Here is a 25,987-nt window from a genome sequence, read left to right as displayed (position 1 = left end):
TCCGTGTGACTTGACGAGACGTGTGTCACTGGTAATGACTGCTCCATCCCACACGAGGTAGAAATAGGGTCTTTGAATATTCCTGTCAGAGGCACGTTAAGAGGAAGAGCAGCAATTAAACACGGAGGTAGCATGCGTCGTGACTTGGAGAACGCTTGCAGGAGTAGGTTGAGCCTCGAAAGGCAAGGCAGCTGCTGTTACCGTAGATGGAATCGTGGAGTCTGTCCGCGGCCCCCACACCCCGTGCGTGGCCGTGCATGATGACCAGGCCCTGGACCGCGAGCCCCACCCAGATTAAGTCCCAGGATGCTGAGGAAGAAAGCAAGCAAGGGGTGTCCCCGGCTGTCAGTTATGCCCAAGGGGCCTGGGCTGTGTCCAGGGGCCATTGGGGGTTGTCACAGCCAGAGGGGCTCCTGGCATCAGGAAGCTGGGGCCAGGGAGCTGCTCAGCCCCCCGCAGCGCCCACCCCACAGTGTTGCCGGCACCCGGTGGGCTCTGGAGAGGTGTCCCATATAGACACCCCAACCCGCTCTGCCACAAGCAGGAACGATCTTGCCCGCTCCACGGGCTCCTGTGTCCCAGCAGCAGAGGCTTTGCCCCAGGCTGGGTAACTTGAAAACCCCACACCGCGGGGGCTGTCCCAGCGCGCCCCTCCACCGGGAGGCGCTGGGACCAGCAGGTGGCGCAGCCGTGCCCCACCTTCCCGGACGCGTGGGTCCTCGGCATCAGGACCAGAAAGAACAAAACCACCTGGTCTCCAGCCTAGAAAGGGCCACAGTCCCAGGGGTCAGGCCTGTGCTTTTAGAGGGGGCTGTCCTCAGAACTCTAAGTCACAGGCAAGGATGTCGGGCTGCGCGCCACACTGACGGGGCCACCAGCCTGGGGTCGGAGAATGGGAGCCCCTTCTGGGGTGACACCCACGGATTCTGCTCCGCGCACGGCTGCTGGAAGCTCCTGTAGACTTGGGGCGGGGGGAGCTGCGTTCTTCCCTCTCTCGTGACCACGCTTCTTACACTCTTCATCAAAGCGCAAATACACACGCGTAAGTGCACAGAGTGCGAGCAGGCGTGGGATGAGGGTCCACAAAGGCAGCACGCCGCCATCGGTGCCTGGACCAAGAGCGGAGCCCGCCCTGCAACCCTCATCATGTGTGTGCCCGCCTCCATTGACGCCTTCAAGGGGAACACAACTCCAGTGATTGGTGCCATGGGGTAGTTGTGCCTGGTTTTGATACAGATAAAATGGAATCTAAGGTGGGGGGAAGGTAAAACTATAAAAATCATAGAAGAAAATTTAGAATATAATTCTGGGTAGGCAGATTTTCTTAAAAAGCCCAACACTGTGATAATCTTACGTGTCCACTTGGCCAGGCCACAGTACCGAGGTACTCGGTCAAACGCTAGTCTGAATGTTGCTGGGAAGGTATTTTTTTAGACGAGAGCAACATTTAAACAAGCTGGTCTGGAGTAGAACATGAGTCCTCCGGGTGCGGGTGGGCCTGGCCTAACCAGCTGAAGGCATTCAGAGGAAAGACAGGTCCCTAGAGGAAATTCTCCTCAAGGGAATTCAGCCTCTACATGGCCTTGGGACTCAAGCTACAGTGTCGACTCTCCCTTGGGTCTCCGGCCTGGCTGAGGGGAGGAGGCCATTTGCAACACATATTTATATATATTTTATTTATTTATTTATTTATTTTATATATTATATATAAATATATATAATATATTTATTTATTTCACAAAAATATACTCCTACAAATCCATGAGAAAAATATGACCCGGGGCACCTGGGAGGCTCGGTGGGTCAAGCCTCTGCCTTTGGCTTGGGTCAGGATCTCAGGGTCCTGGGATCGAGCCCCACATCCGGCTCTCTGCTCCCGGGGAGCCTGCTTCCTCCCTCTCTCTCTGCCTGCCTCTTTGCCTATTTGTGATCTCTTTCTCTCTCATCAAATAAACTTTAATTTTTTTTAAGTTTTTATTTATTCATTTAACAAAGGGAGAGTACAAAGCAGGGAGAGCAGCAGGCAGAGTGGGAGGGAGAAGCAGGCTCTCTGCTGAGCCAGGAGCCGGATGTGGGACTTGATCCCAGGACCCTAGGATCACGACCTGAGCCAAAGGCAGCTGCTTAACAAACTGAGCCACCCAGTGAGCCACCCTCTCCTCAAATAAATTTTTAAAATATATTTTTAAAATAGGACCCAATTTTTTAAAGAACTTTTTAAAAAACATTTTATTTATTCATTTGACAGAGGAGTAAGGGTGAGTGGCAGGCAGAGGGAGAGGAGGAAGCAGGCTCCCCACTGAGCAGGGAGCCCAATGCGGGGCTCGATCCCAGAACCCTGGGATCATGACCCCAGCAGAAGGCAGAGGCTTAAGTTGCTTAACTGACTGGGCCACCCAGGCTCCTGAACCAAATTTTTTAAATGGGCAAAACAGGCCTTCCAAAAAACCAGGGTATGCAGTTAGCCAGTCATCAATGTCATTAGATATCTGAGGAACATGATTGAAACCATAATGTAAGGCAAATAGAGCAGAACGGTTAGAAGCAAGTGCTGTCATCACAGAGATGCCTCAGGAGCACCCCGGTGCGGGGGTGTGCCGGGAGGACCCCAGGGCCAGCAAACAGTCGTCCCCACGGCCGCATGGGTGGCGGGGGTGGGAGCTTCCAGAGCCCTCTCCCAGGGTGTCCCACAGGACACACTTATTTCCAACAAACGAGACAGGACCATGCACATGTGGTGTGGTCTCCGGGGGCTGGCAGAGACCCAGTGCCCGGGTTCTCTGTAGGGGTTGGTCTCGCGGGCTCATCTGCCCAGCTCGGGCCGGGAACCCCGACTCGGAGGGGAGCAGGTGCTCAGCCCAAGCCTCGCGTCCACACGGATGGTTCAGGGACCCGAGCCCCCCAGCAGCGAGGCTGGCCGGAGCCCACAGTCCAGTCCCAAACACTGCGGAGGGAGGGCCAGCCTCGTGAGCCGGCCTTAGACTGCTGTGTTAACTCTTCTGCACTGAAGGGGGAAAACCAGCTCCATTAAGTCCTAAAACCAAGGGTTTGCATCCCCTGGGACCCCGACTACAATACCCACTGTGGACGTCCGCCCAACAGCAACACGTAAGAACGACCACCCAGAGGCAGAGGCGTGTTCAGAGCAGACCTGAGCAAGAGCCAACACCAGAAAGTACCAAATGAACCACCGTGCCAAAGGCTAGGTGCTCGGGAGTCAGGGCGCGAAGCGGCAGGAGGGAACCCTCAGGGGAGCAGGTCATGGTCACTCTTGACTGTGAGGGTGGTTTCACAGGTATGTTACACACAGGTCAAAACTCACCAAGTTGCACACTTTAATATGTGTCATTCCTTGTGTTATGTCAATCAGCCTCAATAAAGCTGTTAAAATGGTTTTACTTCCAATGTCCGTGATATTTGTTCCCCTGTAGATGTGTTCTCCGTGGATAACTTATTCATCCCCTTCCCATTCTTGTTCTCTGTCACGTGCCCTGTCTTCTCTCGTCGGCATTTCCTTCTGCTCCATCTTGTTTCTTTATTTGACAGAGACACAGTAAGAGAGGGAACACAAGCAGGGGGAGCAGGAGAGGGAGAAGCAGGCTCCCCACAGAGCAGAGAGCCCGATGCGGGGCTCAATCCCAGGACTCTGGGACCATGACATGAGCCGAAGGCAGACGCCCAACGACTGAGCCACCCAGGCGCCCCCCGTTTCTTGTTTCCTAAGCCCATTCATAGTGTCTTCCACTAGAGGATATTTTTGAAGTAGACAATGCAGTCAGATGTGTCCGTTTTTTCCCTATGGTGCCCTGAAGATACCTGCTCGTACACAGGTCCTAGAGCCTAGGAAGTTTTCAAAAATGCGTGCTTCTCCGAGCAGCCTCATTCTCTAGATAACTATGAACAAATACTGCACATCACAAATTCTTCTGTAGGAAGGTGTCACCCTGCGGGCTTTTACCTGGTGTGCACTTATTATAAACCATCTTTTTTTGTTGTTGTGAATTATGGAAGCCAGGAAAAGACTCTCTATAATAACAAAGTGTCTAATGAGAACGAAGAGGCACCCCATATTGGGTGCCTACGATGAGGAAGGCAGAAATCAGCATTAAATGTTAAGAACTCACAGACAGGTCACACTTAACCTCTGCAAAGCCCAGCTCGGTCTTCCAGCACCTCCGATACCTGCACCTCCTCCAGTCCCTCCTGTTTTAGCGAACAATGCCAGAATCCACCTAACTGCTCAAACCCGAGAACTAGAAGAAGTTACCCTGACCCCTCCTACTCCTGCAACCTGCCCAGGAGAACCAGCGCCGCGTCCTCTCAACTCACCCTCCATCCTGGTTCCGCCGTCTCCCTGCCAGAGCCCTTATCTAAGCTAGCGCCTGGCCTCGCCCAGATGACTCCTAACTGGTCTCCTGCTTCCACTCCTGCTTCCCCACAATTCAGTCTCTACACAGACGTCAGAGTCACCGTAAGAGAGAAATCAGATCACAGGCTTCCCCTGCTTAACCCCCTTCAGTGAATCTCACTGCCCTCACGGTAGCACACAAACTCCTAAACGTGGCCCGTGGGACTGTCCCGCATCTCTCCCCTCCCTGTCGCTTGCGAACATTCAGCCAGCCCAGCCTTCCAGCTCCTCCGGCGTGGCGGGTTCCTTTCCATCGTTATGTCAGCTGTGCTCTGCTGCTCCTACTTCTCCCTCGCGTCCTGGCTGGGCTCACACGACTCTCTCTTCCTCTTCAGAGCTTTTTGTACAATCTGGGTCCTCAGCCGCAGGGTCTCTCAAAATGTACGGTCGAGGTGTCCCCTGGGCAGCAGCCATCTGAAGTCATGCCCAGGACGCGACCCCTTCCAAGACCACCCATGTTGTCATCGGCCAGGATTCCACTCCCCAGAGGGTCTCAGGCGGGAGGTCTTAGTCCCTTGCGGACTACTGGCTGGAGGTCGTCCCCAGTTCCTTAGTGCGTGAGCCTGTCCAACATCTCAGCTCCCTTCTTCACGGCAGGCAGGAGAGGTGCTAGGAAGACACAAGTCAGTCTTTTGTTTGTTTTTTTACTCCATTAGTAATTTAAAAAAAAAATTGTGGTGAGATATACATAAAGTTGAACTTACCATTTTAACAACTTCAAGCGCACGGCTCAGCGGCATGAAGCACAGTCACCCCGTCCAGCAGCCACCTCGACCCTCTGTTTGTGGCACTTCCCATCTCCCCCCACGCGGAGACTCTGTCCCCACGAAGCACGGACTCCTCATCCCCACCCCAGCCCCGGCTCCCACCCTCTCCTCTCTGTGTGGACGGGACTCCTCTGGGGCTTTCCTGGGAGTGGGGTCCTGCGGGACGGGTCCTTCTGGGTCTGGCTCCTCTCACTGAGCCCCGTGTCCCCGGGGTCCGTTCACATCAGAGTATTCCCTACTTCATTCTTCACGGCTCTCTCTGCAACTGGGCCATAGTAGACTGTCGATAAGATTTTAGTTAACAAATGAATACATTCTTTTCATAACTCTGGTTGCTTTCACAGGACACGGAACAAATTTTTTAAAAAAGATTTTATCTATCCATTTGAGAGAGAGAGCGTTCCTGAGCAGGAGGGGGAGGCAGAGGGAGAAGGAGACCCCCACTAAGCAGGGAGCCTGATGTGTTACTCAGTCCCAGGACCCGGGATCCTGACCTTAGCCGAAGGGAGGCCCTTAACTGACTGAGTCACCCAGGTACCGCTAGCTCCCCGCTGAGCAGAGAGCCGGATGCGGGGCTTGATCCCAGGACCCTGAGATCATGACCGGAGCCAAAGGCAGAGGCTTTAACCCACTGAGCCACCCGGGTGCCCCACCTTTTTTTTTTTTTTTTAATGGTACCTTCTCTTGTCTAAATAGCATCAGCAGTTTTCAGCCTTCATCCTGCTTGACGCCTTGGCCGCGTTCACAGTCACCAGATGGTGTGTGCAACACGGCCGATCGGTCACACCTCGGATCAAAACTCTGCGATTGCTCCTTATTTCCCTCCAAAGCCTTTGGCCACCTACCGCCTCTTACGTCCAGCCGCACCTGCGGGGGTCCCTGCCCTGGCCGCTCGGACTCGCTGCACACACCGGCCCGGCCCCTGCATGTGGCAGGTCTGGCCCCACGTGCCCGCCGGACCGACTTCTCCCCTCCGTCCCGACGAGGCCTGTGGGAGCACTCCCTTGAAGCGGCAGCCCGCACGCAGCACCTCGGGCGCCCTTGTGGGTCCTGCGATCCCAGAGCCCCGGGCCGGACCCCCCGCTCCGTGCCCTCCTCTCCTGCGGCTGGTCCGAGCGTGTGAGCCCCGGACGGGCGGAAAGGGAGCTCTCTACCGGCTCGCACAGGAGCGACAGGCCGTAGGCAGGGCTGCCGAGCCGATGGGTCTGCGACCGGCGCTGGCGGGGACGCCCTGGAGGGACCGACTCCCGGGGGAGCGGCCTCGCCCCCGGCCCAGCCTCCCTGCGGCCGGCATTCAGCACCAGGCGCTCCTGGACAGCTCTGGAGGCCAAGTGCTCTCGGAACCTTTCCCCCACGGTCTGAGTTTCCGACCGGAGCCACCTGCTGGCCGTACCTACCGCTCAGCAGGAGGAAACTACTTTCCCGTGCCGGTAGGAGGGGTGGGGTCTCGGGATGAGTGGCGGCCGCAGCAGCCCATGGCACGGCGCGCTAGGCCCGTGTCGCTCGGGGCAGCCAATGGGCATGGGCGTGGGCGGGGCGTGGGCAGCCCCGCGCGGAGCCGGGGAGGAACGGGACCGTGGCTGTGGGGTCGAGACCGCGCGGCGGTTGAGCGGCGGCGGCGGCGGCGGGCGAGGCCCGGCGGAGGTGCGTGCGGGCGCGGCCCGGGGCTGGGCGCCGGGGCGGGGCGGGGGGTCCGGCGGGCTCGGCCGCCCGTTCCCGAGGCCCGGCGCCGGCTCCCGGCTCGGTCTGCGCTGACCGGGCTCCGGGCCCCCGGGCGGAGCGCGAGGCTCCCTGTCGGGCGGGGCCGGCTGGGCGCGGTCCGCGGTCCGCGGGCGTCGCGTGCCCCGGTGCACACAGGAGGCGCCCACGAGGTGCGGCGCGAGGCGCGAGCGCGCGCGCGGCCCGCTGCGGCCGGGCTTCGGGGCACCGGCGGGGGTCGGCGGCGGCAGCGGCGCGCGGCCGGGGCGGCCCGGACGCCGGTGCCCCGCGGAGCTCGCGGCCTCGAGCGCGGCGCTTCCCCGGCGCGGGTGACGCGGGGGCCCGGGCCAGGCCGGGGGCGGGAGGCGCCCGCGCGGGGACCTGGAGACCCCGCCGAGGGGGCCGTGGGGGCGAGAGCGGGGTCCGGGGCGCAGGACAGCCGAGCCGGATCCAGGGGGAAATCCGCCGCGCCGCGGCTCCCCGAGGGCACAGGCGTCAGCGCACCCCTGGGCCTGCAGCGTCCCTGGGCCTCTGCTCCGCCCAGGCCGCCCGGTGGGTACGAGGCCGACGGCTTAGGACAGAGGTCGGGGGAGGCCCTTCAAGGGGTCCTGGAGGCAGTGACCCTAAAAGACAAGACCTCATCAGGAGGTCGGGGGAAGGACGTATTCCAGGCGGCGAAAACAACCTGTGCAAAGGCCCTGAGGCAGGAACGGGCTGGGCATAGTCCAGGACCGCGGAGGCTGGGGCCAGGGTGGGCCGAAGCAGGGGCTGGCGGTGCAGAGCCTTCGACACAGGCGTGGCAGGGCAGTGGGGAACCAGTGGGGCGGCACCGCCCAGTAGAACATTCCGCAACACTGGAAGGGCTCTCTGTCCCTGCCGGCCGGTGCGGTCCTCCTGCACCTGTGCGGCCGCCGGGCACTTGAAGTGTGACCGAGAAGCTGGATTTTGCCTTGAGCGTAATTGTAGTTGATTTAAGCAGACACGCAGGACTCGTGACTGCGTACCGGACAGCACGGCCGTGGGGAATGTTCCGCAGGAGGCCGCCAGCTGGGCCAGGCTGGACTGAGTGAAGTGTGGGGAGCGGGGGGCGGTGATGGGCTTGGTCACTAGAGCTGCTCAGATAATCCAGCGGCTGACGTGGTTGCCCTCGGCGTTCACAGTGGCTGGACGGAGGCATGAGCCCGCGGCTACGTGGTGGGGCCCGGTAGCACGCTGTGGGACAGGAGTGTGCGCCCACACATGGTGTGGCCCCGCGGTGACCGGAGCAGCCCGGGCCGCCAGCATGACGAAGCTGTTGGTGGCCAAAATCCTCTGCATGGTGGGCGTGTTCTTGTTCATGCTGCTGGGCTCCCTGCTCCCCGTGAAGATCATCCAGACGGATTTTGAGAAGGCCCATCGCTCCAAAAAGATCCTCTCGCTCTGCAACACCTTTGGAGGTGGGGTCTTTCTGGCCACGTGCTTCAATGCTCTCTTGCCGGCCGTGAGGGAGAAGGTAAGGGCTCCCTGGGGGCCGCTGCAGCCCGTGGCATCTTATGACCCAGGGTCTCTGATGCGTTTTCAATGAGACCACCGAGCTTGGCGATAGCCGTGACCATGCAGGAGCAACCGGAAATGGATTTACTGTGTGACCGCGAGTCGGTTGCTTCCCTTCCCTGGGCCTTACCTGGTAGACGGGGCTGGAGCGAGACCTGGGCTTCCCGGCTGGGTGGCCCCCATCTTGCCCCGTAGCTGCCTGTCCGGGCCTCTCCTCCGGCAGCTGCTGCGGCTTAACCAGCAATAACAAATTTCGCAGCTTAATGCGGCACGTGTTGGTTACGCTGCGGTTTCTCCGGGTCAGGGCTGGACAGCGCTTGGCTGGGCCCCCCACTCCAGACCCCCGCCAGGCGGCATTCCAGGTCTCCAGGGGCACGGGGCGCATCTCAGGGTCCAAGCTCATGTGGTGGTGGGCAAAGTCAGTTCCTTCCCGCTCGTCAGATGGGGGCCTTGTTTCTCCGTGGCTGAGGGCTGCCCTCAGCCCCTTCCACGTGGGCCCCCCGACAGCCACTTGCTCCGTCAGCAGGTGCCTGCACTTCTGACATGTTTCTGTTGTGTCCGCCACCCACCCTGCGTTCCTTCACGACCCAGCGTGGGAGCTCATGCAGTCGGCATCCCTGGGGGTGAGATCTCAGAGTCCTCCCTCAGGCCGTCTGCACTCCAGGGCCACATCCAGCCCTACTGCCCCCGACCCCACTTTGCTGCGTCCTCACGCCGTCACCCGTCATCACACGCCTGGCTCAGGCCGCGGCTGCTGCCATGGCCTTGCTCCTCCCCAGCCCCTCCAGTGCGTGTGGCCTCCTATGGTCCTCTCCAAACCACTCCAGGCTGCACCGCTGCCCACACCTGAGCCTGGGTGGGTCTGCCCCCTCCCCCCCGGCGCCCGGCCAGGCTCAGCTACAGCTGCTGGCTTGGTCACCCTGCAGATGGCAGCATCAAAAGCTGTGGCCTCTGCGTGTCTGCCTTGTCTCTCTCGATCTGGTGATGTGATCTGACTGTTCCTCCAGGGGCGGGGGCTGTTAGTGTTTCTCGGGGGTTCCCAGGCGGAGCACCGGCAGGCCTCCCAGAGATGCCTAGCAAATGAAGTGGTCTGTCTACAAATCACAGCCTTCTGCAGCCGGGGTTCCCGTGCGGGGTTGACTGTGCCCCGAAACCCAGGACCCAAAGCGTGAGCGTCAGCCAGCTGTGAGTACGCTGGAGGAGCCGTCCAGACCGCTGCTGGCCCGTTCTGCAGGCCCCTGGGGGTGTGCACGCACCGTTAGGAGTGCAGGGAAAATGAGCCCAGCCCAGAGGAGCCCACCTGCTGCCTTGCCGGATGGCACCCAGCGCTGCACCGTACCGAGCGGCAGCGCCTCGCCTTGCCTGTCTGGTTGAGCTTCAGTGAAGTAAATGAGACATAAGTCCACATGCCGGTCCTGGGCCACGCGGCCGTGTGTAAGGTCCCCCTGGGCCGCATGTGGCCGGGGGCTTCGGTATCAGATTGCACTTCTGGACAGCACTGGCTGGCAGGTTCTCCCTGGCTGGGGGCATGTGCGGAGTCGTATTCACGCAGGAAGACCTGGAAAGCAGCCCGCCCGCTGTCCTGTGGCAGCAGACCCCACACAGGCCTCAGGGCTGCAGAGGCTGGGCGATGTCACAGTGAGGCAGAGCGTGTCCCGCGCCATCTCCCTGCTTCTGGAGGGTTCTTGGCGGTCCTTGGCGTCCCTTGACTTACAGGTACATGACCCCAGTCTCTGCCTCTGGGCCAGCTGCCCGTCTCCCGAGTGTCTCTCTGTGTCCCCTCCTTTTTGTCTCATAAGGACACCGTTACTGGGGTAAGAGCCCATCCTAAGTCAGGATGCTCTGTCTCGTCTCCAGACCCTTAGCTTAGGTAGGATTTCCCCGGGGGCCGCCACAGCAAAACACCTCAGACGTTTGCCGTCTGTCCCTGTGGAGGCCACAGGTCCGGGAGGCAGGTGCCGGCAGGCCTGGTTCCCTCTGAGGCCTGTCTCCTTGCCACCTCTTCACGTGCTGCTCCCTGCGAGGACTCCGGTCCCAGTGGGCCGCGGCCCATCCTAGCAACCCTAGTCCGCTGACTCGCCTTTTCAAGGACGCTCCCTCTACGGAGGGCTGGTTCTGCATTTCCAGACGTTCAGACCTTGGAATGTAGGACTGTTTGGTGGGGATCCCGTTCAGCCCGTTGCACTTGCATTACGTCTGCGGAGACCTTTCTTCCAAGTCAGGTCACATTGTGAGCTTCCGAGTGGGCGGGCCTTTAGGGACCGCAGTTCAGCCCGATACAGCGTGATTCATCATATTTGGCTGACTTAACCCCCAAGTGCTCTCTGTAATGGAATTTTTGGTGTTTTTTTTCCTGAACCCAGCAAGGGTGAGCCCACCTTCTCCTATTTTTTTAGCTTCTTGTGTGAAGTGGACGTTTCTGTGCTGTGCTAAGTGAACAGTGGTAGCTCCCACACCCTGTTGCGTTGGCGGCCGGAGGCCAGGCTGCCCGCTCTGAACCCGTCTCTCCCTCCGCCCCCCTCTTGTGTATCTTCCGCTCCAGCTGCAGAAAGTCCTGAGTCTCGGGCACATCAGCACTGACTACCCACTGGCCGAGACCATCGCGATGCTGGGTTTCTTCGTGACCGTCTTCCTGGAGCAGCTCATCTTGACCTTCCGCAAGGAGAAGCCGTCCTTCATCGACCTAGAGACCTTCAACGCCGGCTCAGATGCCGGCAGTGACTCGGAGTACGAGAGCCCCTTCATGGGGGGCGCGCGGGGCCACGCGCTCTATGCGGAGCCGCACCCGCACGCGCACGGGCTGAGCGTCCAGGAGCTGTCGCGCTCCAGCCCGCTGCGGCTCCTGAGCCTGGTGTTCGCGCTGTCCGCGCACTCCATCTTCGAGGGCCTGGCCCTGGGCCTGCAGGAGGACGGGGAGAAGGTGGTGAGCCTGTTCGTGGGGGTGGCCATCCACGAGACGCTGGTGGCCGTAGCCCTGGGCATCAGCATGGCCAGGAGCGCCATGGCCCTGAGGGACGCAGCCAAGCTGGCCGTCACCGTCAGCGCCATGATCCCCTTGGGCATCGGCATTGGCCTGGGCATCGAGAGTGCCCGGGGGGTGCCCAGCAGCGTGGCCTCGGTGCTGCTGCAGGGCCTGGCGGGCGGCACCTTCCTCTTTGTCACCTTCTTCGAGATCCTGGCGAAGGAGCTGGAGGAGAAGAGCGACCGTCTGCTCAAAGTCCTCTTCCTGGTGCTGGGCTACGCCGTCCTGGCCGGCATGGTCTTCCTCAAGTGGTGAACGGCCCGTCGCCCGCCCGCCGGACGCAGTTGCCCCTCCCGCCCCCCTCCCCCCAAGCAGGGGAGCACAGGCCCCCAGCGGCTACCTGTGCCCAGAGGGGCCGCGCCCTGGATCCAGCACCCTCAGCCTGGAGCACAGCAACTACGTTTAAAAATACTTCTCTTAAAATTATTTCACAAAGCTGTGTGGCTTTGTGTCATGCCCGTCATGCCCCGGCATGGAGAGCCGAGGCCGCCCACAGGGGGCGGGGCCGCGCAGCCCGCTGGGCTTGGGCTGGGACCCTGCCCTCCCCCCCACTCCTGCCTGTGGACAGGACAGGACCCCGGCTGCTCTGGGCCACCAAGCCCGTCCAGAGGCTGGAGACTCCTGGCCTCCTCTTCCAGCTGACTCTGCCGCGGAGCGTCACACAGCGTCACACAGGGTCACATGGGGAGCTCTAACTCTTGCCAAGAGCCAGTGCCTCCAGGGGCACGAGGGGTGGGCTGCCAGGCACCTCAGCACTTCCCTCTTCCGCGGTGCCCCCCACACACACTTGGGGGACCCGAGAGATGCGCAGGCTGGGTCCAGGGGCAGCTGGGCCATTGGTTCTCAGCCCGCCATCCCCAGGGCCGTGGGGCAGGGGCCAAGCTGTGAATCACCGACCCGTCCTGTGCCCCCCACCGCAGACACACTGGCGATGCCAGAAGCTGCCTCAGGGGCGCGGGAGCACAGGGCGCATGTGGCGCTGGCCCCAACCCTGCGCACGCGCTCCCTGGTAACCTGTTCAACTCGCCTGTTGTCTCAGCAACCCCCACGCGGGCCTCCAGGGATGGGAGGCTGTGCTGAGAGCCTTTCCCGGGGGATTTTGCCATCAGGAGTGCTCCAGGGGGAATGTGGGCTGGTGGCCTGGGCTGGGCTGTGGCAGCCGCAGCCTCTCGAGCTCCATCAGGGACGCTCCGCTGTATGGCGGCAGGCATGAGGGCCTGGGTGCACACGCCTTCCAGTGCCCTGAGTCCCTTCCTCTGCCTCACTCCAGGCCTGCAGGGTCCCCCAAGCACAGGCCCCTTCTGATGCGGGCCCTGGGCTTGGTGGGGCTTCTGGTCACCGGCTCCAGCCCTGTGGGCACCCCTGGGGGCTGCTGCTGGTGCTCAGCCCCTCCCAGCACAAGCAACCAACCTTTGCCAGCACCCCGGCCTTGTCCAGTTCTGCTACAAGAGGCCAGGAGAGCGGGGATGTGTGTCTGAGGGCCTGTCGCTGCAGAACTCTCAGGCCTGTTGCCGGAAACTTCTGTCTGGCTTGTCCTGGGGACCCATCTCCAAACCCCACATGGCCTGACCCTGTCCCCGTGCTGGGAAGGTGACCTGCACGGGTGTGGGGACATTATCCTTTCCATTGTGTCCTAAAGCCAGTGGTGTCAGCCTTGGCCTGCCCCCCCCCCCCCACCACCTCACTCCACCCAGGAGGTGGAAGTTTCTACCCACTCAGCCTCTTCCCCGACTGGGCAGGTCACCGTGGGGCCACCAGGTTGTGAGCCTGCCTTCATCTGGGCCAGGGTCGTCTCTGCTTCCGGGACCCCTGCTCCAAACTCCCTGTGGCTTCCAAAAGCCCACACACCACAGGGTCCCTCCCCTGCTGCCAGCCATCAGCAGCCTGGGGATCTGGCCCTGGGGACACCCCAGCCGGACCACCTCCTGTCACCCCCACTGATGTCTCCAAGGCCCTGTCCCCCTCACGCTGAGCACACTCCCTGACCAGTGGGCCCGGGAAGGGCAGCACCACACCAGCAAGGAGCCTTGGGTCATAGGAAGACCCGGGGTTCCCTCTGCGGGCCCCTCAGACCTCACCACCTCAGATTCTCTCTGCTGGGCCGTGGCTGCTCCCGGCTGACGTGCTCTCCCTAGGGTCCCACCGGCTCCAGCAAGCTGTTTCCAGGCCCCCGGAGGACGCTGGGACCCTGAGAGGTTTGAGGGGGCTGTGTTGGAGAAGATGCAGGCTGCCGCAGCAGCCCCCCCAGACCCCTCCTGGCTACCCCTCCTGTCTTCTGTGGCCAGCGGAGCAAGGGTCAGCCCTGGGACCTGCTTCCAGAAGCTGCCGCAGTTGGCCAACAGTTGGGGTGAAAGTGTCTTGGTTCTGGTCAGTTTTCCCTACATTGCGTGCAGATCAGACCATCTCTGCCCTGAGCTAAGAAGAGTGGCTCTTTTGCCCTCCAGCTGAAGCCCGGAGGAGCAGCGCCCACTCCCGAGGTTTCCTGGGCTCTGGTGGCTAGGTCCGGCCTAGACAAGGCTCTTCTGAGGCCTTTGCTGGCTCCGTCCCCGCCCCCTTGCCCACCCCCGCCACCCAGGCAGGAGCAGCTCTCCTGTGGCTACGGCTGAGGCTGATCACCAGCTGGCCCCAGACCAGCCCCTGCACAAAACTGGACAGGAGTCTCAGAAGGCCATCCGTGTGCAACCTGGTGACACTGAGGAAATGCCATGTGGCCTGCTGCTGCAGAGGTCCCTGTCTTTTGGGGGTCTTCTGCTCACTTCACGGTTCCCAGTAGGGGGGATCCCCTAGGGCGCTCCAGGTGGTGTCTGAGGGTGGCCGTGGTGGTCACACTGGGGTGTCACTGCTCTGATTCATGGGAAGGGACAGTGGGTTCCATGCAGAGGCCGGTTGGTGCTGAGATCCTATATGCGTGTCGGAGACAGAGGAGGGGGCGGACGCCTGCTGATCGACAGCCGGTGGTGCTCGGCAAGGGCCAGAGCTGCAGCCAGAAGCGAGGGCGCCCAGCGAGCGCTCCAAGCCAAGCCCTCCACACAGAACACCGAGCAGCAGCTCCGCCAGCATGGACGTGGTGGGGTCAAGGCCAGCCGCACCCATCCACTTGGTCTAGCTTCTCCCCTCCCCCACTGGGGGTCCTGGGCGGGCAGGAGGAGGGGTGCCTGGGCTGGGGACACCATTGAGAGCTCTGCCAGGAGGAAAGTTACCCCAGGACTGTCTCCCGTCATCAGCCAAGGCCACCAGCGTGTCTTCCTCCACCAGGAGGTCGCTGGCCCAGGCCTCAGCCCTCCCAGGTCTGCTCTGCGTGGGGGCTCAGGGCACGGGCAACAGCTGGATGGAGTCAGCCATATTCCCCTCCTCGATCTGGAGACAAAGGGGGAAATTATGAGGCGGCACCCAGGCCTCGTGGATTGAATCAACCTTAATAACAGTGTGTCGGGGTTTCTGTTGTCTGCTGTTTGCGTCTCTGGTGCACAAGTTATTAGCGTGGGGCGGGGAGGTGGTGCGCTGGTTCCCCGCCTGCCTGCATCTCCAGCTCCCCCCCCCCCCCCGCAGCCGGCAGGGGAGGGGGATGGTGTCTCCCAGCCCACTGTGGGCTCAGACCTGCTCTGGCCACCAGCTCTGGGCCTGCCAGGAAAAGAGGCGGCATCCCACTTGTCCCAGCCTGTGCCCACCCTCCGGGGAAAAGCCAGTGACCGGCCCATCTGACCTTCCCAGAGCCGGAGCTGCTCCCTGGGTCATCAGGATGCCCTCCGTGCCGCCCTGAAGGCCTCTGTGGCTCCCAAGGCAGGAGCACAGGCCTGGCTGGCTGCTGTGCTCCGATGGAGGCCTGAGGCCATTGCTGTGTGCCCAGCCTGGCTGGGGAGAACCTGCTGGGCAGGTGGGCGCTTCCAAGCCCCTGCTTCCTTGGTACGGGGCAGGCCTGGCCCACGGACTGCCTTTAGACCGAGGTAAACAGCCACCACAGTTGTCAGGCCCCTCCCTGCAGGGACCAGCTGGGCCTCGATCTGAGCACGGTCAGGTCCGCTTCTCTGCTGACAAGCTAGAACAGGGTCTCCATCTCAGCACCATAGACGTTTGGGGCTGTCTCTCCAGGAGCAGGCTGGGAGCCGCATTCTGGCTGGGGGCGGGGCTGCGGGATCTGCATGGCCACCCAGCCCCCAAGCGGTGCTGATGCTGCTGGTCTGCGGACACGTTTGAGATCCACTGCCCGGCTCCAGGTCTCTCCAGCCAGCACCACCGACACCAGACTGTCCCGGGCACAGTGCCGGGGGGGAGGGGGTTGGGGGAGGTGAGCGGCATCTCTGGACCCCGCCCACGGGATGCCAGGAGCACCCCAGTCGTGGCCCCCACAAGTGTCTGCTGACAAGCGTCCCGGAGTCACCCAAGGGTGAGGCCCACTGCCCTAAGATGCATGGCAGTTCGCCTGGTAACGGGGGCGAGACAACCTGTCACCGTGAAATGCGGTGTCAGCCGCCAGTAGTGCCCCAAAGACAGAAGAAGCAGAGCGAAGGGACAGCCAGGGAAAATGCAAACGATTTTTCGAAACATGGTCAGGGAGGAAATCCCTGGGACCACCCGAGTCCCACGAAGATGGGGAAAGAGCCTTTCTGGTGGGGCAGGGGTGGGGGCAGCTGGTGCAAAGGCCGTGAGTCTTTCTGCAAGTCCTTTTCTCCCCCGACTGTTCACAGCCGCCCTGACGGTCTGTGAAGACGGCCAAGGGTCACAGGGCTTTCTCCGACCCGCAGTGAAGACTTCGGTGGGCTCCTGCTCGAGAGGCCGTGGTAATAGCCGCACCTCGTGCTTCGGGACAAGCTCCAGGCTGCTTCCATCTGGCTCCGCAGGTGGCTTCAATGAAGGGCCCACGTCTTTCCCCCAGGGCTGGGGGCCAGCTCCTGCAGAGTCCGGCAGGCAAAATTCAGGCTTGGGAATGCCAGCCTATTCATTTTCCAAGGCAAACTGGGTTTGGACAAGTGATTTTCTTATTTCCAAATGTTGGAGCCAAACTTAAAAACAAAGTGGACCACATCTAGAGACCGTGACACTCGGCCTCTGCTCTGCCCGAATGGTCACATTAATCCCGGGAGCACGGAGAGCGAGCAGAGAATGCAACCCAGCCATCTTCCTATAGCTCATTGGGGCTGGAACTCAGGTCCAGCAGCACTGCCGGGAGTGTGTGTGTGCGGGCTTTGGGGGTAAGCAAGGCTAGAGCTTTGGGGCAGGGAGAAGTCCCATAGGCTGCCAGGCCAGGTGAAGAGTTGGGACTCTGCCCACAAATGGTTGTCCCTTGTAGTGGAGGTGATTTCTGCAGGACAGGGACAGTTGGCCAGGGATAGGTAGAAGGCTGGGTGGTGGCTTCAGAGCCCCATGGACCTGAGTTCCAGCCCCAATGAGCTATAGGCAAGGGTCGCCTGCTATCCTAGTTTGGGGTGCTCCAGTGGGGGCTTCGGTCCCCGGACAGAGCACAGAGGGGACTCAGGCCTGTCCTCCTCTGGCTCACAAGGCCAAGAGCCTGGCCCAGGAGCTATAAATAGCAGCCGCAGAGTGGAGCTGCCGCCTGTGCCCACGCTCCTACGCATGAGTCAGCCTGGCCTGGCCTGGGCAGGCGCCCGGAGGAGCCGGAGAGCTGGCCAGAGGCTGGGGGCCCGGCCCAAGTGCAGTCCGGTCACTCGGACCAAGGCAGGCTGGCCGCTGGAATGGGAGGGAGTGGGGCTGTCGCCTCAGGGCACCTGTGTGCCTGGCAGCCCCTCGAAGATGGACGTCCCCCTGATTGCTCCCTGCAACCCGAAAGGTGAGGAGACATTCACAGATGGGGAAACTGAGACTCAGAAGGGCACTTGGCTGGGACATGGCAACCCAGACCAGAAGTTATTATGTATGGATTGAGCTGCCTCTGTGTCTGGTTGAGGGCACCCCAAGATGAGGGGCTGGGGCCAGACGGTCCTCTGAGGCGCCCCCATGGGGCCAGTGACAGGACAGAGCAGGAGAGACGTGTGCCCAGGGAATAGTTCCAAGCAGCCTGCAGGGACCAGGAGGAGAGCTCAAGTGAGAAGCTGGATTTGACCCGGGGGCAAAGGGAGCCAAGGCAGCATTAGAGCTCAGGAGGCCGGTGGTGGAGGCTGGGCACTGGATGCTGGGGGGAAGGAGAGCAGGAGGGGCGATCCTGGGAGACCTAGAAGGAGGCAGGCGGGGCTGTCTAGGTGGGAGGGGCCTGTGGGTGAAGTGCAGGGCTGGGTCCGGGAGAAATGGCGACCACCAAGCCCCGGAAGCAGGGCTAAGCTCAGGGCCCAGCTCCGTGGGAGGCAGGTGGTCTTGGGGGCAGTGCCTGTGTTTCCAAGGGAACAGGAAGCAGCCACCTCAGTCAGAGACATGGAGATGGTGGGCCAATGAGAATCGAGACACTAAGGGCTGACCATCTGCTCACACATGACGGGGAGCTCACCACCTACAAAGACCGTTTATCCTCTGATTGCTCCGACCCCAGAAAGTCCCTTCTTGTGGGACCTTAGTGTCAGCCTACCCCCATCAAGGAGCATCTTATTCCAACAGGCTTTCGGGAGCCTGGGTCCGTCTTACACCCACCCCTAATCCCACTGATGTGCCAAAAGTCCAGTCTCCTCCGAGATGAGCCTCTGCCTCCCTCCAGCCCTTCAGGAGGGAGTGGTGGTATCTTGTAGCCTTAAACGTGGGCACGCAGACACTTCAAACAGGCACTTCCCAAGGCAAACATCCATTCTCAGAGACAACTCCTATTGGGGGAAGATAGATATTTTCCTACCCCAAGCCCCAAACCCAGCACCACCCCTGCCCCATTGTTCACCCCCACCTTCAGATGCTAGCCCAGACTTAGAACTGTGCTCTCCCCCTCCGTGGGCTGCCTTAGGGGCACCAACCCATTCCTAGTGCCCTCCTCACTTCTCTCCTGCCACCCCTCTCCCACCCTTGCCCAGGCTGAGCTCCTAGGATGGGGGAGTGGTCTCCAGGCGCACTCCCACTGCCTGCGAGGCCCCTGGGGCCACCGCTGCGCTCTGGTCTCTTTATCCATTGATCATGTCTTCATCCCAGGAAAGCCCCCACGCCGGTGAGGGACCCTGGCTGGCCCAGACCCCACCAGCGCCCGGGCCCTCAGCTGCAGTTCCGCCAGCAGATTCTTCCCTTTGCTCCCCAGGGTGACCCTGGGGCGCGGGGCTCCCCAAGAGGCAGTCAGACCCCACCCCGTCCCCCGCCCCCGGCCTGGCGAACCCCTGGGGCGCGGGCAAGAGCACGTGTGCTCCGGGCGGGGGTCGACGCGGCGGTGACCTTGGCCGGGCGCGGGTCCCCGGGGAGGGGCGGAGCGCGGCGCCCGGCGGGCGGGGACGGGCGGGGACGGGCGCGGGCGCGGCGGCGGCGGCGGCGGCGGCGGCGGCTCGGGCGGGCGGGCGGGCGGCGGGCGCGCGGGGGGCGGCGGCGCCCGAGCGGACACGAGCCGGCCAGCAAGCAGCCGCGGCGGCGCCGCAGGACGAGCGCCCAGGTAGGCGGCCGGGGCGGGGGACGGGGCTCCGGGCCCAGCCGCACCCCACCCGCGAGGCCCGCTGGGCCCTCTCCCCGCGCGCCCCTCCTTTGTCCGAGCCCCACCCTCGCGGCCGCGGGGCCGGGCCCTCCCGCTCCCGGCGCCCCCCCCCCCCGCCCGGACCCCCTCCCCAGTCCGTGGAGCCCCGGCCGTGCCGCGCCCGGCGCGCCCACCTTGGACAGCTCCCCCCGGGCGCCCTCCCGCCCCCGCGGTCCTGGCCGCGCGCCCCTCCGCCAAGCCAGCCCCTCCCCCAGGCCCGCCGCAGCCACCTCTGGGTGGGTCGGTCCCGCTCAGTCGGAGCCCCCTCCGTGAGGGATCAGGGGGGTCCTGGGCCCGTCTTCCCGCGGAGCACCCGCTCAGCCTCCTGCTTCTGGGCCGAGCCAAGCCCCTCACCCAGGAACCCCTCCCTTGGCCCTTCCCCCACCACTGAGAACCTCCGCTGGCCCAGGGGAGCGCGGGCTGGTCCCCTGAGTGTGCCTCCCCTCCCTCAGACCCCCGGCCATCCAGCCCCTCCTTCGGCAGGTAGTCCCTAGGTCAGACCCCTCCCCCATTCAGTTAAGCCGTTCGTGAGTGTGTGAGTGTGTGAGTGTGTGTCCTGTGCCCTCCCCTGGGTGGAGACCTGCTCTCCCAGCCCGGCCTGGGGAGGGTCAGGTTGGGCTACCTTGCATAGGAGGAGGACCCTGGGCTGTGTAGCCAGCCGGGGCCCAATTCAAGTCCTCCTCGGCTCTGCCACCTCCCTGCTCCATGACCTTGAGCTGGGGCCTCCCCCCTTGGAGCCTCAGAGCCTGCGACCCCATACCCCCACCCCGCAGAAAGTGAGGGTGGGAGTCAAGCAGCGCCAGGTAGGTACCCAGCATGCATGTGGGGGTTAGGGAATGGGGGCTCCTGGTCCAGGGACTGCGGCGCAGCAGGGCCCCTCCTGGAGGACGGACGGGCCTGGAGTCCTGCCTGGGGGTCTGGGTCCCCAGCCAGCCGTGGCGGTGCCTGGCTGTACACCCTTGTGCCCCCTCTCAGGGTGCCCACCCAGGAAAGGGCAGTGCCTGCAGAGGGGGCCAGCACCCCTCCCTGCCCCCCACCCCAGCTTCCTCCCAATGCTGAGTGTTGCCATGCGTGTCGCCAAGGTGCCTAGTGAGGTACGAGGAGTTAGTACTGGTAAGCGTGGCCGCGTGTGCCTGGCGCGGAAGTGGGGGGTGAGTCTGCCGTTCCTTGGATCGTCCTGTCTGCTTCTGGGAAACCTGGTGCTTTGGTCGCTTCAGAACCTGCCTTCACACCCCACTGCCAGCCAAGTGCCTGTACCCCGAGCCCTCGTGCCTGATGGTCACGATGGTCCGTCTTGACCGAGGGCCCCCGGTGCCAGGAGCCCGGCTCTGGGCTTTCTCCAGCTTCTGCACCGCTTGTCCCAGCAACTCATGGAGCAGGCGCTGTGACAAAACCCAGGCTCGGGGACCCCGACCCACCTGCCCTGGCTCTCACCTTCGGCTTCACACCGCCGAGTCTTCTACCCCACACACACCCGAGGGAGGTAACCTAGTCCAGGCGAAACCTCGTGTCTCCTCCCCAGCACTGTGGACCTCCCTCCACAGAGATGGCCAGGAAGGACACAGATGCTGGAGACCGGCCTTCTACGGCCCCACCCCAAGCCCAGGCCTCTTCCCCCACCAGCAGCATTTCAGGAATTGCTGTGCTGTGTGACCTCGGGAGGCCGCTGGACCTCTCTGAGTACAGATGCAGAGAGAGAGGCTAGGAGGATGTCCTTCAGGAAGGTCTGTTCCTCCAGAAACTAACAGACCTTGAACCAGAGCCGTGGCAGGCCAGACTGGTTTGGGGGCACAGTGCAGGAAGTGGGGACCTTTCTCATTGGGTCCAGACTTCATTTTCTCACCTCTGACCTGGGCTGCTGTCAGAAATCAGTGCCCTGATTTGCAAATTATGGCTTTTGGACTTCCAGTATCACGATCGCACTTATGGGATGGGAGAGGGGAGGAGGCGTATGTACGGTGCGAGTTCCCGGGGCCGTGGCCCTGGGCACCAGGTTTGTCCCTTCTGGGCCCAAGAGCACAGGCATGCTAAAGACATCCCACCATGTGGCCCCCGTGAGGTTTGAGAACCTCTGGGCTGAGGGAAAAACAGGAAGCCTGGGGTTGCTGGAGAGAGGCACCCTTCACAGAGGAGGACTCTGCGGCTCAGGGTGGCAACGCATAGCCTTGCCTAGGTCACAGACCAGGTCTGCCGGCTTCCAAGAGCCCGTGGAGAGGCCAGTGCAGCCTGGGAGGGAGGCATGCAGGTGAGGAAAGGAGTCAGTGCCCCCCACGATGGCATCTCTACTCCCCTTCCAGCCCAGAGTCCCCGGGGAACCAGCCTGGGCCCCCGATTCTGCCGGGGCAGGGAAGCAAGCAAAGGGAGCTGGCTCCAGGGCCCCACACAGAACTGCGAAGTCAGCCAGGTCAACCAGAGGGTTCTCCGCAGGACGCAGGAGGGATGCCTTGTCCCCTGAGAAGCTGCACCCCCGCCCCGCTGGGGCCCAGAGCTGTCCCCTCTTGCCTGTGGCCTTTTGTGCCTGACACTCCTCTCTGTACAGGGTTGGTCTGGGGTTCTAGCGGCTGGCACGAACCCTCCCGGCCCTGCCTGACCCCCTGCCACCGCGTGGAAGATGCCTGAGCAGAGCAACGACTACCGAGTGGTGGTGTTCGGGGCGGGCGGCGTGGGCAAGAGCTCGCTGGTGCTGCGCTTCGTGAAGGGCACCTTCCGGGACACCTACATCCCCACCATCGAGGACACCTACCGGCAGGTGATCAGCTGCGACAAGAGCGTGTGCACGCTGCAGATCACCGACACCACGGGCAGCCACCAGTTCCCGGCCATGCAGCGGCTGTCCATCTCCAAGGGCCACGCCTTCATCCTGGTCTACTCCATCACCAGCAAGCAGTCGCTGGAGGAGCTGGGGCCCATCTACAAGCTCATCGTGCAGATCAAGGGCAGCGTCGAGGACATCCCCGTCATGCTGGTGGGCAACAAGTGCGACGAGACGCAGCGGGAGGTGGACACCCGCGAGGCTCAGGCCGTGGCCCAGGAGTGGAAGTGCGCCTTCATGGAGACGTCGGCCAAGATGAACTACAACGTGAAGGAGCTTTTCCAGGAGCTGCTCACGCTGGAGACGCGCCGGAACATGAGCCTGAACATCGACGGCAAGCGCTCCAGCAAACAGAAGAGGACAGACCGCGTCAAGGGCAAATGCGTCCTCATGTGAGCCCAGAAGGCCCGCCACTAGCCGGCCCATGCCTCCCCCACCGCCCCTGCGCCCCCTCCTCCGGCCCCTCCCCCTCCGCTCCGGCCTCGGGTCCTCCCCGCCGCCTTCTCTCTCCTCTTCCCTCACCCAGCACCTCTGTGGGGGCTACCGAGGCCCCGGTGAGCCCGCGGCAGGTCTGGGGCTCCAACCTGGCCCTGCCGCATGGCTCTGCCTCCCACCCCCGCCCCCCCAGGCCTGTCTGCACCCCCCAAAGCCAAGTGCCGGAGGTGGCCCCCTGGATCCGCACATGAGAAAACGGGGAAGCTGGATGTCCCCGCTGGGGCCGAGGATGCCGCGTCTTCCCTGTCTCTGCCCGTCTCTGTCTCTTTCCCGTGGGTGCCCCGAGCCACACCTTTGTCTCCTCCATCAGATCACTGTGACCTTGCTGGGGAGGGGAGCGGAAGTGCACATGGACCTAAGAGTTTGCTCTCCCCGTTTCGGTGTTTGACACACGCTGCCCCTGCTCCGTTCCTCGTGACCTCTGGCCTGTGCCCCCACCCCAGGTCCCAGAACAGTCCTCACCCCTGTCCCCACAGCCTCGGTGAGGGGGAGGGGCTCGCGGGATGGGTCTCAGGCCACCAGGCAATAACCACAGAGCCTGCCACGGTGCCGGGTCAGCCTGGAACCCCACTCCTCGCCCTGCCTGGGGGACCCGGGGTGCACCCAGGGGAGGCCTGGGACTGGCCCATGGCCACAGCACAACTCAAGGGGACCATCCAGAGTGAATATGGGGGCCTCCCCAGAGATTGACACAGCCCGTCACCTGTGAGCCTCAGGCAGGGGCCCATGGGGTGCTGGGGAGGGGGTCCCCAGGACCCCATCCAGAGGCAGGCAGCTGGACCCAGCACCAGCAGGGTCAGAGGGAATCCAGGCAGAGCTCTGTCCAGCCCACTGCCTCCCACCAACTGTGCCCCAGAGAGGGGGGGCTCTGCCCGGGAAGGTGTGTGTCTATGAGATTCTGAGTGCTCTCTGCGAGTGTCTGGATAACCACGCGCGTGGGACCCTGATGTGTAGGACCAGCGGGAAGGGGAGCCGCAGGCCTGGGGTGCGGAGGTGACCACGGGCTGGTGTGTTTGTGCCACGTGCTATGCACAGGGAGACGGCTTATGTCTAAGATGTGTGCGTGTGTGTGTGTGTGTGTGTGTCTGTCATTTGGCTGGTACGTCTATGTCCCGGTCTCTATGTGATAGTGGTGGAAGCTCTATGTAGGGGTGGGCAGTGTGGTGTGGACAGGACTGGTTCTTTGTGTCAATGGGAACCTTCATACCAGCATTCAGGGGGATTGTAAGTGGTTGTGCTTTGGGGAGTGGGTGACGTGATTTCCAGGACCACATCTGTAAGTGTTCCGTCTGAGGAACACTAAGCCTGTTCGACGTGGTAGCGAGGTTACTCTCAGCTCCAACTCTGTATCGTCAGCTGGTGGCGCCTACCACGACACCCACCGCCAGAAACTGCACGCGTCGGTTGTCTCTGCTCCTGTGGGTCGGGAGTGCAGGCACGGTTTCCCGGAGACTTCCGCTTGGATCTCCGAGGCTGCGATCCCCGTGTGGGCTGGCCGCGGTCTCATCGGAAGGCCTGACCGGGGACCGATTTGCTCCCAAGCTCACGCGGCTGTCAGCGGCATTCCGTTTTCTGCAGTTTCAGGCCCGAGGGGCTCTGCTGCTCACTAGACACCCCCGAGCGCCACCCGCGTTCCCTTGCCACCTGGGTCTCTCCCGGGGGTTGCTCACCGCTGGGCATCCTGGGGCGTGATGGGGCTGTGTGTGCTTGCTTGTGTGTTCTTAGGACTGCCCTGTGTGTGTGCATGTGCTAGAAAGACCATGTCACAGTACAGTGGACTGTTTGTGGATAAGAGGGGCTGTTTCTGTCCATCTTAGTGGCTGTGCGTTTGGTCCTGTCTGTGTTTGTGTGACTCCGCAAATGTTTACTGGGCACACTGTGTAGAGAGGGAGGGAGTGTGTGTGTGCAAGTGTGTGTGTCACGGCCTGGCATGGGGACGGCCCCCTGGAAGAGCTGGTAGCAACCTGCCTGAGCACAGCTGAGCCCCCCCACCCTGCGGCAGGTCCAGGGTCCACCAGCAACTGGTGTTGCTCCCTTCCCCACCCCGGGAGCGTTTCCTGGGCCTTGCTGGGCAGGGGTCTGCAGCCCTTTCTCAGGGACACACCCTGATAGCACAATCTCCCTGGGGCCCCGCCCACCTCCAGGCCTCTCCCCTGCCCCAGGCCATGGTCCCCTGGGGAGAAGGGGCTCCTGCCGCAGGAGGGACCTGAGAGCCCGTCCTGCCTGGGCACCCCTGGTTCTGGGGACCCTGCCAGGCCATGCTTGCTGTGACTCCACCCCTGTCCCTTCTCCCCCCGCATGTGGGTGCCCCCTGCCCCCCATTGTGGGGTCTGTGTAGCATTTGCTCTAGAAATAGTCTTCCTGCAATAAAGAAGTGGATCCTGCATCTCCTGTCAGTGCCCTTTCTTTGGCTTCAGGGAGGGCAGCCCACCAGCTGCAGGAGAGGGAGGGGAGGGGTGGGGGTGGGAGTCAGGGAGGGGGGTGAGGGAAGGGGACGAGGAAAGCTGCTATGGGGAGAGGTTGAACAGATCAGCACTTCTTCTGGTGGCCCCCCCAACAGGAGACCTCACAGGCCCTGCTGAGCCCATGAGTGCAGTCAGATGCCAGATGCCGGGAGGGAGCGGGAGCTACGAGCCTCCTTTAACCTGGGGAGGAACCTGCAGGGCCTCAGCTTCCCCATCAGCTAAATGGTGGCTTGGAGTTTGCAAACTTAAAAGCAGGGGCAGGATGAGGGTGAGGAGAGTGAGGCACTCACCAGGGGCACAAAGCTTAAATGGGGGACACCAAAAACTCCACCATCGAGACACATTTTTTTTTAAAGATTTTATTTATTTATTGGACAGAGATCACAAGTAGGCAGAGAGGCAGGCAGAGAGAGAGGGGGAAGCAGGCTCCCTGTGGAGCAGAGAGCCCGATGCGGGGCTCAATCCCAGGACCCTGAGATCATGACCTGAGCCGAAGGCAGAGGCTTAACCCACTGAGCCACCCAGGCACCCTGAAGTGTCCTTATTTTTAAATGGTAACAATGGATTTACATTTTTAAAGGATTTGGGGGACATATCCCACCTGTGGGCCAGCAGTTTGTGACCCTTATTTGGGGAACAATGCCATCTTTACAGAAAGATGGGGGCTGGAGAGTGAGATGCTGGCTCCCAGGCTCCTGGTTTTCTCTGTGCACTGCAGGGGATTACAGGGATGACGGGAGCCCTGGGGGTGCTCCGCTGGGAGGCCAGAGGCTCAGATCACAGAGTATCAGTATACTGCACGAAGTTCTAGGAGTCCTGGCATCTGGTGGTTTCATCTTTTTATAAGAAATCCTCCCCTCCCTGACTGTCAATGCTTTTGGAGACATACCATACATTTTCCAACATCACCAAGGGGAGCTTTTTAAAGATATGCATTCCAGGGTTCCATGGGATTCTGGATCATTCAGTCTGGGTGAGGGCCAAGGAACATGCTTTTTCACTTTTCTAAATCATTTTTTAAAAGATCTTATTTATTCATGAGAGAGAGCACGAGCAGAGGTGGGAGAGAGTGGAAGTAGCAGACTCCCCACTGAGCAAGGAGCCAGATGTGGGGCGTGGGGCGGACCCCAAGACCCTGAGATCATGACCTGAGCCGAAGGCAGAGGTTTAACCCACTGAGCCACCCAGGCCCCCCATGAACCTGT

General features: G+C 62.1%; 2 protein-coding genes across 4 annotated transcripts; both read left to right on the top strand.

Annotated features, from left to right (window-relative positions):
- Positions 1–6,716: 6,716 nt before the first annotated feature.
- SLC39A3 (solute carrier family 39 member 3) lies at positions 6,717–14,855 on the top strand. The gene is made up of 3 exons (XM_059159381.1): positions 6,717–6,819; positions 8,034–8,365; positions 10,949–14,855. The coding sequence occupies exons 2-3, from the start codon at positions 8,156–8,158 to the stop codon at positions 11,681–11,683; spliced, it is 945 nt and encodes a 314-aa protein (XP_059015364.1). The 5' UTR covers positions 6,717–6,819; positions 8,034–8,155; the 3' UTR covers positions 11,684–14,855.
- Positions 14,856–17,019: 2,164 nt separating this feature from the next.
- On the top strand, positions 17,020–24,703 carry DIRAS1 (DIRAS family GTPase 1). Of its 3 annotated transcripts, none has more exons than XM_059159388.1 (2): positions 17,020–17,213; positions 21,550–24,703. In XM_059159388.1, the coding sequence occupies exon 2, from the start codon at positions 21,622–21,624 to the stop codon at positions 22,216–22,218; it is 597 nt and encodes a 198-aa protein (XP_059015371.1). In that variant the 5' UTR covers positions 17,020–17,213; positions 21,550–21,621; the 3' UTR covers positions 22,219–24,703. The 3 variants fall into 3 exon arrangements, with proteins under 3 accessions (XP_059015371.1, XP_059015370.1, XP_059015372.1); XM_059159387.1 differs by lacking the exon at positions 17,020–17,213 and adding an exon at positions 18,816–18,932; XM_059159389.1 differs by lacking the exon at positions 17,020–17,213 and adding an exon at positions 19,231–19,813.
- The last annotated feature ends 1,284 nt before the right edge of the window (positions 24,704–25,987 follow it).

Source organism: Mustela lutreola, chromosome 2, assembly GCF_030435805.1.
Source record: "Mustela lutreola isolate mMusLut2 chromosome 2, mMusLut2.pri, whole genome shotgun sequence".
Taxonomy (NCBI): domain Eukaryota; kingdom Metazoa; phylum Chordata; class Mammalia; order Carnivora; family Mustelidae; genus Mustela; species Mustela lutreola.
This window is presented reverse-complemented; position numbering and strand designations above follow the sequence as displayed.

Excerpts from the sequence above, each read along its gene's own strand:
- DIRAS1 (XM_059159388.1), top strand. The coding sequence starts at position 21,622 with ATGCCTGAGCAGAGCAACGACTACCGAGTGGTGGTGTTCGGGGCGGGC.
- SLC39A3 (XM_059159381.1), top strand. The coding sequence starts at position 8,156 with ATGACGAAGCTGTTGGTGGCCAAAATCCTCTGCATGGTGGGCGTGTTC. Across the intron at positions 8,366-10,948 it reads TGCCGGCCGTGAGGGAGAAG|CTGCAGAAAGTCCTGAGTCT; the intron begins GTAAGGGCTCCC and ends CTTCCGCTCCAG.